Source organism: Corylus avellana, chromosome 1 (genome assembly GCF_965113065.1).
Source record: "Corylus avellana chromosome 1, dhCorAvel1.hap1.2, whole genome shotgun sequence".
Taxonomy (NCBI): domain Eukaryota; kingdom Viridiplantae; phylum Streptophyta; class Magnoliopsida; order Fagales; family Betulaceae; genus Corylus; species Corylus avellana.
The window spans coordinates 36,880,151-36,898,849 of NC_142490.1; the positions used below are offsets into that span (position 1 = coordinate 36,880,151).

Below are 18,699 nucleotides of genomic sequence, written 5' to 3' on the forward strand. Positions count from 1 at the left end.
AGTTTATGATTGTGTGTCATTATGTTGAGTAATATATTGATGTATAATCTTTAGTATGTCTTTTTATTTAAATGGGCGTGATTGTTTTTTTTTTTTTTTTTACAACTTATAATGAAAAGTTCGATAGAAATGTATTTAAAATTTGAAATTAAACTATAATAACGAATCTCATGCATATTTTTTTCTACAACCAAAGTACTTTTTTGATTAACGTTCATGATTTTGAGTTTTATTTGTATTGAAATCTAATAAGTATTACACCAACAATATTAGAGATTCTTTCTAATTTTATATTAATGTTTTGATTAAGCAAAATTCAAGTTTTCCTTATGAAAAGTAAATTTCTTAATACTTATGAAAAGTACGATTATAATATTTTTTAAATTTTATAATTAAATTGTAATGAAGACTCTTGCACATTGCGCGGGTTATAAGCTACTTATCCTAATGCTTGGACAAGGGACTCTTTCAATTATCTAGCTCCTGTTCTTAATTGATGTCCATAAGAACCTTTTCTTTTAATTATTATAAAAGAAAAAGAAAAAAAGAAAAAAAAAGAATTATATGGTTTTCAAATACATTTTCTTTCTTCAATTGGGAGGCCGAGTATTACATCGTAATACACTAAATCTACCATATACCAACAAGTGGTAAGAATGATCAAGTGGTAAACTGCTTTTGTGCATGCATGCTTCCCAGCAATCGAATTAGAATGGGAATGGGAATATTTTTTCTTTCTTCTTCTCTTATTTTATTATACCTATTTTTTTTTTTATTATATATTTTTTGATGAATTAAGGTTTCATAAACAAAGCCGTCTAATTTGACATCTTCAGCAGCAATCTAGATTAATTTGAGTGCTTCGGTTGCCAATTGACCAAAGAACCATTACAATTATCATACGGCGTTGAAGTGTAAGAAGTAATCAATTGAGAAGAATAAACCAAAGCAGGTTAAAAGTCTACAGTAGTTGTTGAAAAACTTCGTCCTTATCACATTAATTCGATTGATGTCTGAAGACTTGGTATAGCAGAAACAATGACCATTTCCATATTAGTTCTCTATAAATAGACATGTTTCCCATATAAGATATATCACCCATCACCAAACCAAGATATTAGAGAATATAGAGCTTGCTAAGATATGATGAAAGGAGTCCATTTTCTTGCAATTGTGGCTCTCTTGTCACTTGCATCCTCCCTTGTCTCTGCCTTCGATCCCAGCCCTCTTCAGGACATTTGTGTTGCAATTGATGACCCCAAGTCTGCTGGTATATATTATTATTTTCATTACTTTCTTCTTAGAAGCATTACTATCATTATTGGTTTCTTACCGATCTTGTATGCATGGTATTTTGCAATCTATTGTTTCTTGCAGTGTTTGTGAATGGAAAATTTTGCAAGGATTTGAAGCATGCCAAGGCCGAAGATTTCTTCTTCTCTGGGCTCCAAAAGCCTGGAAATACAAATAATAAAGTTGGATCGAATGTCACTACTGTGAATGTGGAACAAATACCAGGTCTCAACACTCTAGGCATATCTTTGGTTCGCATTGACTATGCACCATATGGCCAAAATCCTCCCCACACTCACCCTCGTGCCACTGAGATTCTGGTAGTCGTTGAAGGTACTCTGTTGGTTGGTTTTGTCACATCCAACCCAGAGAATCGCCTTTTCACCAAAGTTTTAAAGAAGGGAGATGTCTTTGTGTTCCCAATTGGTCTCATTCACTTTCAGTTCAATGAGGGAAAAACTAATGCAGTAGCCTTTGCTGGTTTGAGCAGCCAAAATCCAGGTGTCATCACAATAGCAAATGCTGTTTTCGGATCCGATCCTCCCATCAATCCTGATGTTCTTGCCAAGGCCTTCCAGCTTGACAAGAATGTTATTGAAGATCTTCAGAAAAAGTTCTAATTGTATAACACGTAGAGGAACTTCTGAAACAATTATGATAATTTGCCTCATTCCATCATAATAATATTAAAATAAAAGTTTGTTTATGTAACACTTTCTAGGTGGAGTTGGAATATAAAATAATATTGACGTTTGTTGAGTGTGCATATCTCTCTCTCTCTCTCTCTCTCTCTCTATATATATATATATATATATAACATCCCAAATAAACAAATGATATAAAGATATAAGGAGTCTATTCTAATTTTTGTCATATTAACCACTTAAGTCGCGTGCCTCAATTTTTCAAAAGATTTTCAACCATTCGAGCATTCATATCAGCCTATGTATTCTTTATCTAAATTTTAACTAGAAAATTCACTTTATTTATTTATTTTAACTTCACACTTTTTTCAAAAGTTTTCATCAACTTATTTAAAATTATTCTCTACTTTACTAGAATAATAATTTGTTTAATAATTTTCTATTCATTTTTTTACAAAATCAAGGACTTTTAAATTGAACTATTCTCATTTCATCACTATTAACCTAAAAATAAATAAATAAATCCCAGACCACGTAGATTTTCCAATCACAAACCCATGATGAGGTCAAATACACTAATATTGATTGCACAAAATCATGACATGGTTATACATTAACCAAATGTGACTACAGGGACTTCCCCATAATAAGAGAGCACCATGAGCATGTTTCGTATTGTGTTGGGAAGTAGACATTTTTTTATCCTCTTAATTATCACTTATTTTTGTATTGATTGTTCTTAGCTTATTTTATAATTGTATTAAATTTTTAAAAATGATTAGTTATGCAAGGAAATAAATTTATGCTTAATTTTCCTTTTTAAACATGAATGTTCCGTCTAGATAATAAGTTTATGTTATTTCAAAAGTTTCACTCTTTCTAGGTTACACGTTCTATACTCCAGTATGCATGAACATGTATAGTTCATTCATATCCATCAAAATCCAAGAAAAGAGACTAAAAGTTGTTTAATTAGGGCCCATCTTTAATTTAAGTTGATATGTTGGGAATAACTTTTTAACAAATGAATGTGATCCTTCTTCGGTGGTAAGCAACTCCAGCTTGTTTATATAAAATAAAGGGGAAAATATAAAAAAGCTCCTCAAAACTATCAGCCCTTTTTATAATATAGCTCCCCATTGTTCAAAAGGTACTAAAGTAGTACCCCAAACTACCAAAATGTATTAAAAATGCCACTTATTTTTTTATATTCCTATCATACCCCTATTCTTTTAACAAATACAATAATAAAATAATTGTAAAAAAAAACCAAACAATTTTTTTAACAATACAAAAAAAGCAATGGGCGAATAAATAAATAAAAAAAAAGTTTTTTGGAATAAATAAATCATTCAGGCCAACTATAGTGACTAATTTAGGCCAACTACAGTGACTATTCATGTCGTATTAAAGTAAAATCAAAGATACGGTTCTTGAGATATACAAAAAAAAAAAAAAAACAATTTAGTCCATAGAGTTAAATTCTGTTAAAAAATTGTTTTTATTCGCCAATTGATTTTACTTTAATACGACATGAATCAATTTGTAATGTAGGCCAACTACAGTGACTAATTATTTATTTATTCCAAAAAACTACTTTTTTTTTTTTGGTTTTTTTTTTACAATTATTTTATTATTTTATTTGTTAAAAGAATAGGGGTATTATAAGAATATAAAAAAAATAATTGGCCTTTTTGATACATTTTTGTAGTTTAGGGTGCTATTTTAGTACTTTTTGAAGATTAGGGAACTATATTGCGAACAACTAATAGTTTTGAGGGCTTTTTTATATTTTTCCCTAAAATAAATTGCAATGTGGCTATTGATAAGACTAGAAAGTTGATGGGGGTGTGGGTGTTATTGTAAGAGACAGCATGGGTTATAAGGTCTTGGCATCAACGTGCATGTCTCTTCCGTATATCGCTGACCCAACAATGGTGGAGGTTTATGCGGCTTGGAATGCAGTACTTTAAAGAATAAGTATAATCCATCTTCGGTTGGCATGGACTATTCACCTAACCATTAAGATGTAGTTTGACCCATCTTCCCTAGTTATAGATTATTTAATTATTTAATAGGATACATACAATCAAGGGAATAGTATAACCCATCTTCGGTTGGCACAGACTGTCTACTTAAATTATACTAAACTAGGGTGTAGTGAGAATATTTGAAAAAATTTTGTATTTTTGAATATCTTTCTTCTTACATTGTACAGAGGGGGTGAGTTATATTTATACACCCATGCATTGATTACAAAGAGAGATCTTAGGAAGATATGCTAAGATTACATGAGAGAAGAAAATAAGTAACGACTATTTCCCTTGATATACTACTAACGGTTACATCCCTTGATTTATGCAGCCATCTCTTGATTTTGATTCACTCTTTAATCCTTTCATTGATGTGGCATTATTGTTGGTTCTAATACTCCCCCACAAACTAGGCCGAGGACTAAGGCCAAGTTTGATAGATACTGTAGTAAATGAATCCCGTGATAGAGGTTTGGTGAAGACATTAGCCAATTGATTTGAAGAATATACAAACTTGGTCACAAGAGCGCCAAGAGCAACCTTCTCACGAATATAGTGATAGTATACTGTAATATGCTTGGAGCGACCATGAAAAATGGGAATGATAGTAAGATAAAGAGAGCTCAAATTATCACAATACAATGTAGGTGGTGTAGCCAATGGAATCCCAATATCACAAAGCACAAAACCAAGCCATGTAAGTTCAGCTAAAGCAGAGACCATGGAATGATATTCAGCTTCGGTGCTAGACTTAGCGATAGTAGGTTGTTTCTTCGCACTCCATGAAAGACAATTAGGTCCTCAAAAAGTACAAAACCCAGAAGTTGATCGATGGGTGAGAGGACAACCAGTCCAATCAGCATGTGAATAAGCATATAGATCAAGTGAATCGCAGGCTTGATATTGTAGGCCATGAGAGAGAGTGCCAGAAATGTAACGAAGAATCCACTTAATTGCATGGTAATTTGCTTCAGAAGGAAACGCCATAAATTGAGAAACATAATTAACACTGAAAGATATGTCCGGCCGAGTCATTGTGAGATACTGAAGTCCACCACGACTATGAAATAAAGTAGGGTTGCCAAATGAAGGTAACGTATCATGATGAGCTAGCTTTTGCACCATAGGGCTAGAAACAGATGTACAAGATGTCATGTGAGTGCGATCAAGGAGATCTATAGAATATTTGGCTTGAGAGAGATGGAGGCTTTCACTGGTACGTGTAATCTCAATACCAAGAAAGTAATGGATAAAACCAAGATCCTTCATAGCAAATTCACTACTTAATAAAGAAATAAAATGATGGAGCATAACAATATTGTCACCAGTAACTAACATATCATCAACATATAGAAGTAGGATGAGCGTAACATGCTTATTTCGACAAACAAACATAGAAGGATCAGCAGTGCTACACAAAAAACCTAGGGTGAGAAGAAAGGCACTAAAACGATCAAACCAACCACGGGGGGCTTGCTTAAGCCCATAAAGAGCTTTCTTAAGTCGGCACACATAATCAGGATAAACAACATCTTTAAAACCAGGGGGTTGTTCCATATAAACTGATTCAGAAAGGTGCCCATGAAGAAAAGCATTTTTAACATCAAGTTGGCGAATATCCCAACCTTTCATCAGTGCAAATGTTAGAATGGTACGGATATTGCCATGTTTGATAACAGGAGAGAAAGTCTCAATATAATCAAGGCCTTCAATTTAGCTAAAACCATTAGCAACTAGGTGAGCCTTAAGGCGTTCCAAAGTTCCATCAGAGCAAACCTTAGTTTTATAAACCCATTTGCTACTGACCACATTCATATGTGGGGAACTGGGAACAAGCTCCCAAGTGTCATTATGTTTGAGAGCATCCCCAGCCCTCATGTTGAAGAGCATATTTTATATTTTTGGGTTCTTGAGGAAGATCAAGGAGAGAGAGAAGTGCATACCGTGGATTAGGCTTGGTGATACCAGATTTGGAACGGGTTACCATAGTATGACGAGCTGGTGTATGAGGATCAAGACCGGATCTCGAACTTGAAGTTTCAACATTCAAACTTGCATCAATAGAAGATGACATATCAGGATTTGGACACATGTCAATGGATGGTGGTGGGCTCGGTGAACTTGGGCTTTGTTGACCCTGACCGATTAGGTTGAGTGGAGGAACTGCCAAAGTGGCATCAATGGGCGAATCCAATGGAACAATTGGGCTAATAGCAAGTTATTATGGCCCACTGAATGGTGGTGGGCTTGATGAACTTGAATTTTGTAAGCCTTGAGCAATTGGAACAGATGTAGGAACCGTCAAGGTGGCATTAGTAGGTGAATCGAAAGGCGCAATAGGGCTTATAACAGGTTCTTGTGGCCAATTGAAAGTTAATGATGAGGTAGAGGAATCTGCAACAGTGTCAACCCACTCCTTGAAGGAGGTCATTAGACGATTTTCAAGAGGAGTATGCCATAAATGTGGAGTAGCAAAAGGAAAAATATGCTCATCAAAAACAACATTCCTAGACGTGTAGATACGACCAGTAGGAGGATGTAAACAACGATATCCATTGTATTTGGAATTGTAACCAATGAAGACACAAGGCATTGATTTTGGCCCAAGTTTGTCCGAAGCATAATCACGAAGATAAGGAAAACACTTACTACCAAAAACTCTAAATGAGCTAAAATCAGGAATTTTGCTAAATAATGCTTCAAATGGTGAAGATATGTTAAGCACAGAAGATGGCAAGCGATTAATGAGGAAAACAGATGTGATAAAAGCATCAACCCAAAATCATTTAGGGATTTTGGAGTGGGCCATCATGGTTAAACCAAGCTCAGTAATATTGTGATATTTTCTTTCAGCCATCCCATTCTGTTCAGGTGTTTTAGGACAAGACACATGATGAATAATACCCAATTGGCGAAGATGGTTTGTGAAAACCCTATCAATATACTCATCGCCACCAACAGATTGAAATGTTAAAAATTTTGTATCAAACTGCCGTTCTACCATTGATTGTAAAGTAAGAAAGCATTGAAAGAAATCAGATTTACGCCTAAGAGGATAAAACATATGTAAATCATGTGCATTCATCAATAAAAATAATATAATAACGATACCAATCATGTGATGTAACCAGAGAAGGTCCCCACAAATCAGAATGAATAATAGAAATAGGCTTAGTAGAACAATCTCTAGTGGAAATAAAAGGCAAACAACATGATTTTCCAATTTAACAACTATCACAAATAGATTTATTCTTCTTCCAACTAGCAACTCTAATTCAATTGCTCTTATGTAAAAACTGAACCACCTTAGATTGTGGATGACCAAGCCGCCAATGCCATATCCATTCACTTGCACTCTGGTGACGATTGGAGAAAAAGACCTTTGGTTGAGCATCATCAAGTGCATACAGATTACCTCGCCTACTGTTCTGGATCATGATATTTTGGGTTTCCTTGTCCTTCATCACAACATTAACATTTGAGAACTCAACTTTACAAGGATAATCATCAGTGAATTGACACACAGATAAAATATTTTTCTTAAGCTTAGGTACTAAAAGAACCTTCTTCATAATCATTTTTCCATGCGTAGTATTTAGAAAAGTATCACCAGTGTGAGAGATGTTAAGCAAGTCACCATTTCCAACCATAACACTATCACGACCATTATAAGGTTTCAAATTAACTAACGTACCTGAATCACCAGTCATGTGATTAATAGGGGCTGTGTCTGGAAACCATTCATTATCCTAACTATTTGTAATGGCCATGGCAGCAGAGCTTGTGGAATATCAGTGAGAGCAAAGGACTGATTGAACCTACGCTAACATTTGAGTGCAGAATGCCCATTGTTTTCCACATATTTGACATGGTAAAGTAGAGCCAGAATTAAAAAACTGACTATGGTCATGAGAAGTTGGTGTGTGAGGCCCCTGGTTTTTGGTAGGTGGAGGAAGATTTGGAGCATGATTCCATTGGTTATGATGACCAAATTGGGTAAATCCCCTTCCTCGAGAGGAAAACTTGTTGTTGGCACGTCCCCTTTGAGAAAAATAAGGCCCCTTCTGACTTACAAAGGCAACTGGTTGGTTATTTGAAGTGTGTGGTTCATGTATGGAGAGCCATGTTTCATGACTTTGCTAAAGTGGAATAATCTTAGTGTAGGTGGGTGTTGGTGGTTTAAGCATGGTGGTGACAAAGGACTTATATTCACTGCCTAAACCATTCAATAACCAAAAAAACTTTCTTTTGGCTCTCAATTGGCTTGCAAATAGCAGCCAAGTCATCACAAATAATCTTAAAATCTATGAGATACTCAGTCATGGTTAAAGTTCCCTTTCTGAGGGTTTGCAATTTTTGAGTAAGATGAAATTCTCTTTCTTGAGAGTCATGAGCAAAAGCAGTATATAAAGCATTCCATACCTTTAGTGATGAGTCAAGCCCAATGACAAGGCTCAATGTATCTTCGGACAATGTACCAGTGATCCATCATTTCAAAAGACGATCTGAACTTCTCCATGCTGTAAATTCTGGATTATCCACCAATGTTGGATTTGTTGGAGTTGCATCTAAAGCAGGCACCCCCGTTGGGGGAAGGGAAATTTTTCCATCAATGAAACTTTGAAGCTCTTGGCTTTCTATCAAGCCTAACATTTGAGTTTACCATCGAAGATAATTGGTTTGAGTGAGTTTCAAGGACACAAAATTGCCGATATTCAAGGTAGATGGGTAAGGATATGAAGTAGCCATGAGAGATGGAGGTTCTGAGGTATTTCATGTTAGAGAAGAACAAGAAAGGAAACAAAAATAAAAAAGGGAAAAAAAATGAAAATAAAATGAAAAAGGAATGGAATAGAGTAGAAGAGGAAAGAAAAAAAAAAAATCTTGGGTATAGGTGGTCAAGCGCACAAGTTTCAAGAGATGGATTTTGTGGTGGAGAAAGATTTGAAGTCTTGTGAGTATGTGGACTTTGGTCAACTAAGAAAAAGAAACACAAGAAAACGTTTGATGCAACTAAGAAAAAAAAAATGTATATTCAACCCACACAACTCAGTTTGTGTGTGGCTCTGATATCATGAGAATATTTGAGAGAATTTTGTATTTTTGAATATCTTTCTTCTTACATTGTACAGAGGTGGTGAGTTATATTTATACACCCATGCATTGATTACAAAGAGAGATCTTAGGAAGATATGCTAAGATTACATGAGAGAAGAAAATAAGTAACTGCTATTTCCCTTGATATACTACTAACGGTTATATCCCTTGATTTATGCAGCCATCTCTTGATTTTGATTCACTCTTTAATCCTTTCATTGTTGTGGCATTATCATTGGTTCTACTATGTAGTACAATCTGTCTTTCTTAGGCATGGTCTATCTAACTCTTTTAATCATATGTCAATTAAAATCATTGTATAACCATCATCCCCATAATTATAGAAAATAAAAATGATTTGAATTTAATAAAAGTAAAAGACTTTCTTAGACAAGATAAGAATTTTACAAATATTGATTTTGAAATTAAGAACAATCGCATTTAAACATTAAGAACTATATTAAACTGTAGCAATTCTCATAATTATACAACCAACATGCATAAACTGAAAATCTACAAATTAAGATACAATCAAACGATTATCCTTGGATAGGGTTACATCAATACCCGACAAAGGGTTTTAGCCGTTCATGACTCTGCTAAGCCTCAATAACTATTTGCTGAATTTTTGTTCTCAGTAGCAGTGTGTCTTTCTTCAAGGGTTAGAGGCCTATTTATAGGGAGTAGGAGAACTCTAAAAATGCTAAAAACCCTAGGTAAATCGTAGCTCAGTCTCCCAGTCCAAGTAGGAGACTGAAAACCTTCTCTAGGGTGGATTGGGCACTTTCCGGACTTTTCAACATGAGTGCGCTCGATCCCACTTACGCATGTGGGCTGATGTACGCTCGATCTCACTGATGGTGGGCTCGTGCGCACCTACGCATGTGGCTGTTTTGTGTCTTATCTTGCGGGATGATTTGGGCATAACCAACGTCCAAATTAGGAACTTTTTATTTCACAATATTTTATAGCCATTTGAGTTAGCTTTCCAATGCCACTAGTTTCACCTCAATCCAATACTGGAACAGAAAGTTATGATCAAAATATTGAAACGTGTGCTAGGCCTTCTCAAAGTCTGCTTTAAGCCCAAAATCAATGATTTTTCTTGTATTCTCCCTAAAATCCTAAAAACATGAAAACAAAATAAAATCAAGGGTAAATATATCATAAAACCTTGAGTCAACGCGCCAAAATTAAATAGTCCTTAAGTTTTTTTTTTTTCGAAAATTTACTCCCTGAGCTAATTAAAATACCAGAAAAATCCCTGCCGTCAGACTTTTGTAACTGTCGTTACTCCCTTCTAAACAGTGCATTTTACGAATGCCAGATTGACAAAAAATGTTAATCCCACGTGTCCAAGTTTACACGTAGGACCAAAACTCACCGTTTTGGTCACATCCAAAACGGTGAGTTTTGGAAACTTGGGGGTTTCAAATAAAACCCCCATGTCATATCTCTTCCCCAACGAAACACACCACAGACGCATTCAATCCCCGGCATACCCACCGACCCATGCAGCAGCTGAACGGAGACCCACCGATGCACCCACCGACGGCTGAACAGAGACCCACCGGCACGATAGAATCCATTGTCGAGCCTAGCGGTCCGACCACCCATTTTCTGACCTAGAACCGAGACCCACCGGCTGGCAACCCATCCAAGGTAATTTCCCATACTTTTTTTGTGGTCTGTGCTAGTCTAACAATGTGGGTGTGGAATAGCAGAAAGTAATTCTGGCTTAAATCATCAACTACCACTTTTTGTTGTTTTTCATCCCAACAAACCCCCTTTTGAATGAGTATAATATTTATGCTACTGTTTCGATAGATACTTTGACAATGACTATATTAAATGTAGAGTATTCATCAATAGAAGCATTAGTAATCTTATAATTTATTGTAGAGAATATAGCATTTGACAAACACTCACAAGTGCCTCGTTTTGTTCAAGTTTGAAAATGATATAGGTAGGTGATTCCAGATATGTGATTCTAATAAATTTGTGACCATTCCAAATATTGTGACCATGCCTGCCCAAGCTTTCTTGTTAAAGTGTGGCCAGTCTTATTCCCCTTATATATTGTTTAGTTCTGTGTATATTTTGTTCAGATAGTAAGATGAATAGGAAGAAGAAAATTCTTGTGGATGGAGACAATGAAGACGAACTCTACACAGTGAAGCCCAAAAAGGTTTGTAAATTTTATTTTGTTAAACCCATAATGGAATTGTGATTACTGCTAATGATTTAGGGTTTCACTGTAGAATGAACAGTCAAAGTCGTCGGCATCTATAATATCGTTGGCCAAAGAGGACATAGAACCTGTGCAGTGTAGGTGCGGCCTTACAACCCCAATTATGACATCCACGACTATAAGAAATCCTGGGAGGCGATTTTATGGATGTGCAATGTATGACTACAAAAAGGTATTTGAATTTGGCAAATCTAGTGCCGTGAAATAGTTGTTAATTCGTACTTGTTCGTAATTGTCAATTTGTTTGTGTACTGACACAAAGTTGGACAATGTCGTTTTTTCCAATAGTATGACGAACAAACTTGTGCTCGCGGAAGGAAGGTCCTACCTGGGTTGTACAAACAAGTTAATTACTTGAAGGGCGAAGTGTCATCACTTAGGGCTAGACTAAGGATTCAAACATATATGTTAGTTTTTTCTTTGGTGGTTTGTGTTTTGCTGATTTGTCTAAGGTTGATAGGGCATTGATTAATGCTTTTTTTATTGCATGTTTTGTATCACCTTGCTTCAATTAGGGGATTAGGCCAAGTGATTATTAAAACCCCAATAACTTCTTGAATTTGTATAATTATATGTACGTTAATGTTTGGACCGAATGTGAGCACGCTATATTTGGTGGTTACCTGTTTTGTTACATCTGTTTCAATGCAAAATACTTCTAGTAGAACTATATATACCGAATGTACCGACCGACACCGAATCGACTCAGCAACAATTTGTTTTTAGAAAAAGCTATGAAATCATAAGAATTAGCCAAGTGATTAATAAGTGACTGACTCGGCAACAATTTGTTTTTAGAAAAAGAAAAGGGAAAACATAGAAGAAAAATTGTTTGAAGGACATAAAAATGGTTTGGTGCAAATGTTTGTTTCTTGCTTTGTCTTATTTATTTGCATACATACGCACATTACACAAAATCAACAATGTCAACAAGTTTTGAGCAAAAGCGCCACCATTGTCATATATTATGGCATATTACATTCATATACGACAAGCAAAATAGAACGTCTTAAACCAAAGGTAACGGGGAAGGTGATAACTGATAAGTGTTTAATACATCACTAACATTAAAAAAATAATAATAATAAAATAAATAAATAAATAAAAATAAAAAAACACTGAAGGTACTTCATGCCAAAGGTATCGGGGAATGTGATAAGTGTTTAATACAACATCACTAACAATTTAAAAAAAAAAAAAAAAAAAAAAAAAAAAAAACACTTAAGTTACTTCATAACATCACTAATGTCATTGTGTAGCACTACATTTTCAGCTCCTTAGTAGACGAGTAGAACTACGTGTACCACCATGATGTGATGACCTTGTCCTACTAGCTTCTGCCTATGGTTCATGTTGGGGTCCATACAATGCATTAGCAAAAATAAAATAAACAGAATAAAATGTGAAATAATTTATTTTGTTTTACCTATGACTGAGTAGCCTATGTGTACGAACCGTCGGAGGTGACGACCTTGCTTGTCCTTCTTTCTGGGGCTAAGATTGTGATATCTACAATGCATTCAGAAAAAAACAAACAAATAAATAAAACAAAACAAAACAAAAAAAGTAAAAAACATAAGTACCAACAATTACATAGAAAGTCGATCGATATTTTGGCATATATAATCGCACACTAACAAAACTAATAATACAGCATGTTGTATGATTACTAAACCATTTAGTTATTTCTAGTTTTACCTGTGACTCATTAGCCATATAGGTACGAACAGTTGCTTGTGATGACCCTCCTGCTGCTTTTGTGTGTGGTCCATATTGTGATCCCTAGAATGCATGCATTAACCAAACATAGTCAGAATAGAACATTTTTAGGCTAAGATAATGTAGTATGATTTTTAGTAAGTAACTAAGTTAGCAACAATAATACTAATATTCGTCTATTCAATAAGTAGTAAGTTTAGAAATTTTGGTTTTACTTGTACTCGAGTAGTATCATTTTTAGGATTATATTTCTTTGGTTTCCACCTCTTCCGGTCTTCCCTCAAAGGTAAGGCACAACCTTTGTAATTATGCCCTAAACCCCCACAATTTCCACATCTTACAACATAGCCACTTCGAGTTAGCTTGTAGGGGTTAGTTGGCTCATCTGGTGTTTTTTTCCTAGCAATCTTTGATCTACCAGGAGCCTTTCTAATGATAGGTGGCAGAATCTCATCGCATGCATCATTAGCTGGTCATGTATTCGGACTTTCTATGCCATATACTCAAGATGCATATCCTTCCATGTACTTGGCCATCTTATAATACCCATCCAAATACTCCTCCGGCTTTTGCTTATGCATGTAAATTGCAGCACAAGCATGTGAGCAAGGGATCCCATTCAACTGCCATCTCCCACATGTATACGTGTGATGATCTAACTTGACTAAACGTCGTGCATCGTACACGTGGTCGACCTCGAACTCCAGTTCATTCTGCCACCGACTGATACAATTTCTTGCTTCACTTTTTGATCTCTCCAAAAAAATTTTTAAATCTTTGGGCATATAGTGTATTGTGCTGCCCGGACTCCATTTCTTTTTTGCTGGAAGCGTGACATTATCATTCGACGGATTTCTTCAACCATTGTGAGGATCGGCTTACCCCTAGCTTCTTTAATCCAAGCATTAAAGCTCTTAGCCAAGTTGTTCAATAGCATATCACTTTTGGATTGGCAATTGAAAACATGTCTAGACCATGACGCTTCAGGTACACCGGTCAGGTAAGCATGTGCTTCTTTATCCTGACAAAATATTCTTCATGTGGTGCTAAAATGCATAAACATTGGCTGCCCGTGCTGCCCACCACAGCTCATCTTTGAAGGCTTTTCCTGTATACCCTCGAGCTTTGAAGTTTGCATGTAGGTGCCGAACACAAACATGATGCTCAGCATGTGGCAGCACTACATCAACTGCAGTTCCAAGGTCCTACACAAATGAATATAACATTGAATAATATGTAAGAACATAATAAAATTTTAATTGATCAAAAAGAATATAAGCATTTTATGACACCAACTACCTTCTGTCTGTCAGACATTATAGTCTAACCTAGTCCACCTTCTGAGCCGCATAAATCTTCCAGCAAAATGGTAATAAACCATTGCCACGACTCTCTAGTTTCGGCCTTAGCCACTGCAAATGCTATTGGGAACATGTCGTCATTTCCATCCTTGCCTATGACACACAATAATTGCCCCCCATATTCCTCCTTTAGATGACAAGCATCTAAACAAATAGCTGGTCGACAACCATGCGTGAAGCCCTTCTTACACGCATCAAGGCAAATATACATTCTCTGGAAGAATGCTCCGTCTCTCTGAATAAATGCACTACTACCAGGGTTGGTGCTTCGTACCGCCGAGGCGTACCTCCTTGTGAGGCGATACTGCTTGGAATGGCTCCCAAAGAGTTGATGCAATGGCTCCTTCTTTGCCCTATAGCAACAAGCAATGGGAACGTCTATGTTAAGGTCTCTTTTCACCCTCTGTTGCAATGCATATGGGGTCCAGGTGGGATTATCCTTGAAGTCCTTCAAAGATATCAATTGGTCATGATGGTCACCGACGTTATACTAGAGTCTAAAGTCGTTCAAGTAACCTAAATCACGAACCAACTCTTTCACCTCCCACAAACTCAAATAGTCGACGTCGTACGCTCTTATTTTATGGACGTCACCATCAACGTATGAAAATGGGATATGGCACATTATCCCACCATGATGGACGCTTATATTGATCAGCATATCTATAAACATATAAAAGAGACCTAAAATATCAGATGATCATATGATTCATGTGAACATACGAAGAAAGTCATAAGTTCATGCAATAAGCAAACAATATTTTGCTAAGTGTTTTCTATACATATGCATGTAAAGCGGCTTACATAAGATTGAGAACATGCAACATTGTTTCATTCCATGCAATACGTGCTCTTTAGTGTGTGTTCTTTTATCCAAGGTCAAGACTATGTCTTTCTTTAATCACAATACCAAACTACCACCCCAGCCAAGTTGTAATTACTCCCAACCCCCTCTATGACCCACAATGAGTTGTCAAAGGACAAAACACGACAAACATAGGCTACTATGGACAAAGCAATTACAGCCCAAAAGTTGACAACAACAATGGAATAAAGTCAGATTCCATTCCAACCATAACCAATATGGACCACACCCGATGCCAACAATGCAAAAAAGTATGTTTTGTAAGATTCCAACACATTATATATTGTATATATAAATCCAAAACAGATTCGACAAAAAATTTGGGGATGGAGGTTTCGACATGCATCTGACAATAGAACAAAAAGCAAAATGAAACTAGAAGAAAACTGTTCCACACTATTAGACCAGTACAGACCACAAAAAAAGTATGAAAAATTACCTTCGATGGGTTGCCTGCCGGTGGGTCTCGGTTCTAGGTTAGAAAATGGGTGGACGCCGGACCGCTAGGCTCGACGATGGATTCTATCGCGCCGGTGGGTCTTCGTTCAGCCGCTGCGTGGGGCGGTGGGTACAGGGATTGAACGCGTCGGTGGGTATGCCTGTCGGTGGTTGGTTTCGTTGGGGAAGAGATATGACTTGGGGGTTTTATTTGAAACCCCCAAGTTTCCAAATCTCACCGTTTTGGATGTGACCAAAACGGTGAGTTTTGGTCCTACGTGTAAACTTGGACACGAGGGATCAACATTTTCTGTCAATCTGGCATTTGTAAAACGCACCATTTAGAAGGGAGTAACGGCAGTTACAAAAGTCTGATGGTAGGGATTTTTCTGGTATTTTAATTGGCCTAGGGAGTAAATTTTTTTAAAAAAAAAAACGTAGAGACTATTTAATTTTGGCGTGTTGACTCAGGGTTTTATGATATATTTACCCTAAAATCAAACAAATACAAATGACAAGGAATTAACATATGCGAGTGAAGAGGCTTGAATGTACAACATTCAGTACTTATCAAAGCTGATGCATGCTTTGGAGATTATTCATGTTTTTCAGTAAAAACACCAACTGTGGTTTATAGATGTAAGGGTGATCACACCATAATTAGTGTGGTCATCCCACACGTAATCATCTCCATGGAAAGTGATAACTTCCATAGAAGTTAGAGTTAAAAGAGAACAATACAACTCCTCATGAAGAGTTATATATATACATGGAGAAAACAGTACGTTATAATTCATTTAGTCATATTTTACATTCAATCTATTTTCTCTCTTCTTTTTGGTCCTTTATTGGATTTCTACCATAATGGTATAATATCCTTTTATGTAAAGATCCTTGTAACAATTTTCTAATAGTGGTATTAGAGCACAAGGAGTTATGGACAAAGGCAAAGAAAAATTTGAAGAAGAATCCAAACAATTTGAAGGTGTTCAGACTCTTCTGAGGCAAATCATCCAAACGATCAACAGACAAGTGGTGGGTTTGGCATCTACAATCGATTTGTTCAATCTTCATCAATCGTTTGCAAATCCAAATGAAAAACCTCTTGCCGTTACAGTGGGAGGTTAACAATTTACTAGCAATGTTGAGATTTTTTAGCGACGTTATTTGTTTGAGGAGAATTATTGGAATAATTACCTGAAAACTCCATCAACGGACTTTGAGAAAAAATTTCTCTACCAAAAGGAAGCAACTCCTCCATCGGGTTTTGAGCATGTTGTAGAATCAACCCCAAAAAGCAAGAAGATTTTGGCAATTTTGGAAAAAGAAGAAGAATCAAAGCAAGAGGAATCAAAAATTTCATGTTTTTCTTCATCTTTTTCCTTTGAAATTTCCAATTTTGATTCGGAGGTTGAAGACAACCCATATTTTGGTTAAAACGGCAGCGTTTTGGTCAAAAAAGGGGCTAAAATCAACCCTTGGTGCCCTAACAGTGACGACGTTGCTTCACCTAAGTGGAAGGGTGCTGTTTCGTGTCCAAACCAGAAGGCGTCTTTTGGCCCTTCTAGAAACGACGCCGTTTCTAGAAGGCGCCTCAAGGTCCTTTTGGGAACGATGTCATTTTGTCCACTACGAACGACGCTGTTTCGAAGGCACCTGCACCATTTGTTCCGGACATGCAGTACGATGCCGTTTCACTACTAAACGATGCTGGTCCAAGAACCATAGAAGGTGTGAGGAAAAAGGCCCACAACGTTGTTTTGGGCACCATACCAGAATCTAACCTGACCCAATATACAACCTACACTAGCTCGAAGTGGTAACACAGGGCCTGTAAATCCATCCTCAAAGCCCAAGCCCAAGCCCAAGCCCAGAAGCTCAAGACCCAAGCCTCCATCTCACCTGACCTAGTTTCAGACTCGGATCTAGAGCCCAAACTTGTGGAAGAACCGGATTTTACCCTGAATTCAGTTGTTGACCTAGAAGAAAGATCTATGAGAGCAAACCTAGTTCACCTGAATTGTACAGTTCGCCCGTATTGCCGAGTTCACCCAAACCGCTCGAATCAAGGTTCTTTCACTGTTTTTGGTTGTTCTACCTCGTTTCAACCCCAATTTAGATGATTCCAAAACCATTGGAAAGATAATTGGAAGTGACAGAAGACTAAAGGGTTCTACCACAACAATTTTCAAAGTAAGTATCAGAAAAAAAAAAAAAAAAAAAAGGGAAATGGGAGAATCTTCGAATCAAGGTAATCAAGACGTGCACCGACAATTTGTTCAACCATGTTGGTTGTCTCCAATACAACACAAGAAAGTTGAATTTACTATTCCAGATTTGCTACAATTGGAGATTACAATTGACCGTTAATTAAAGGGTCAACACCCTTTTAAGGATTGTTCAAACTGTTGCACAGCACCCAAGGGACCTGTGGCCTTTTGGCACACATCGATACACTCTTCCTAGAAGAGATGAACGGGGCAAACCACTAGATTCAGATCAAGCATATTATTGGGCCTATTTAAACAATTATCAAGCCAGTTTCACCTATTCTCTTGATAATTGATTTTCCAACTATCCTATTTGATTTTATTGTTTGGTGTGTATTTATTTAGAACCACATATTGATAAGTGCTAAAATATTCATATTTTCAGCCCTTAACTTGCATGTTTTAATCCTTTGGTTTTGGTTAATTAGGTTATTTTAATTCATTTTTGTGTTTTTTCATACTTTTGTAGGCTTTTGGAAAAAAATGAAGTAAATCTGAAATATTTGGGCTCAAAGAGAGAATTTTGGAAAAGTTGGAGTTTCTGGTAGTGTGATCGATCGCAGGTGACTTGTGATCAATTTGCACTTGCGATCGATTGCACACGGGTTGCGATCGATCGCACCTGTGCGCTGGAGAATTCAAGAAGCTGTGGATAGACTCCCTTTCCTTCCATATTAGGGTTTTCCAACTCCCAATTGTAATAGGATTAAAACCCTACAAAATTCCTA

The 18,699-nt window shown here is 36.4% G+C and overlaps 1 protein-coding gene across 1 annotated transcript; it reads left to right on the top strand.

Annotated features, from left to right (window-relative positions):
• The first annotated feature begins 1,110 nt into the window (after positions 1 to 1,110).
• On the top strand, positions 1,111 to 1,999 carry LOC132170757 (germin-like protein subfamily 1 member 13). The gene is made up of 2 exons (XM_059581853.2): positions 1,111 to 1,270; positions 1,378 to 1,999. Exons 1-2 carry the CDS (start codon positions 1,144 to 1,146, stop codon positions 1,911 to 1,913), a joined length of 663 nt encoding a protein of 220 aa, XP_059437836.2. The 5' UTR covers positions 1,111 to 1,143; the 3' UTR covers positions 1,914 to 1,999.
• Positions 2,000 to 18,699: the final 16,700 nt, after the last annotated feature.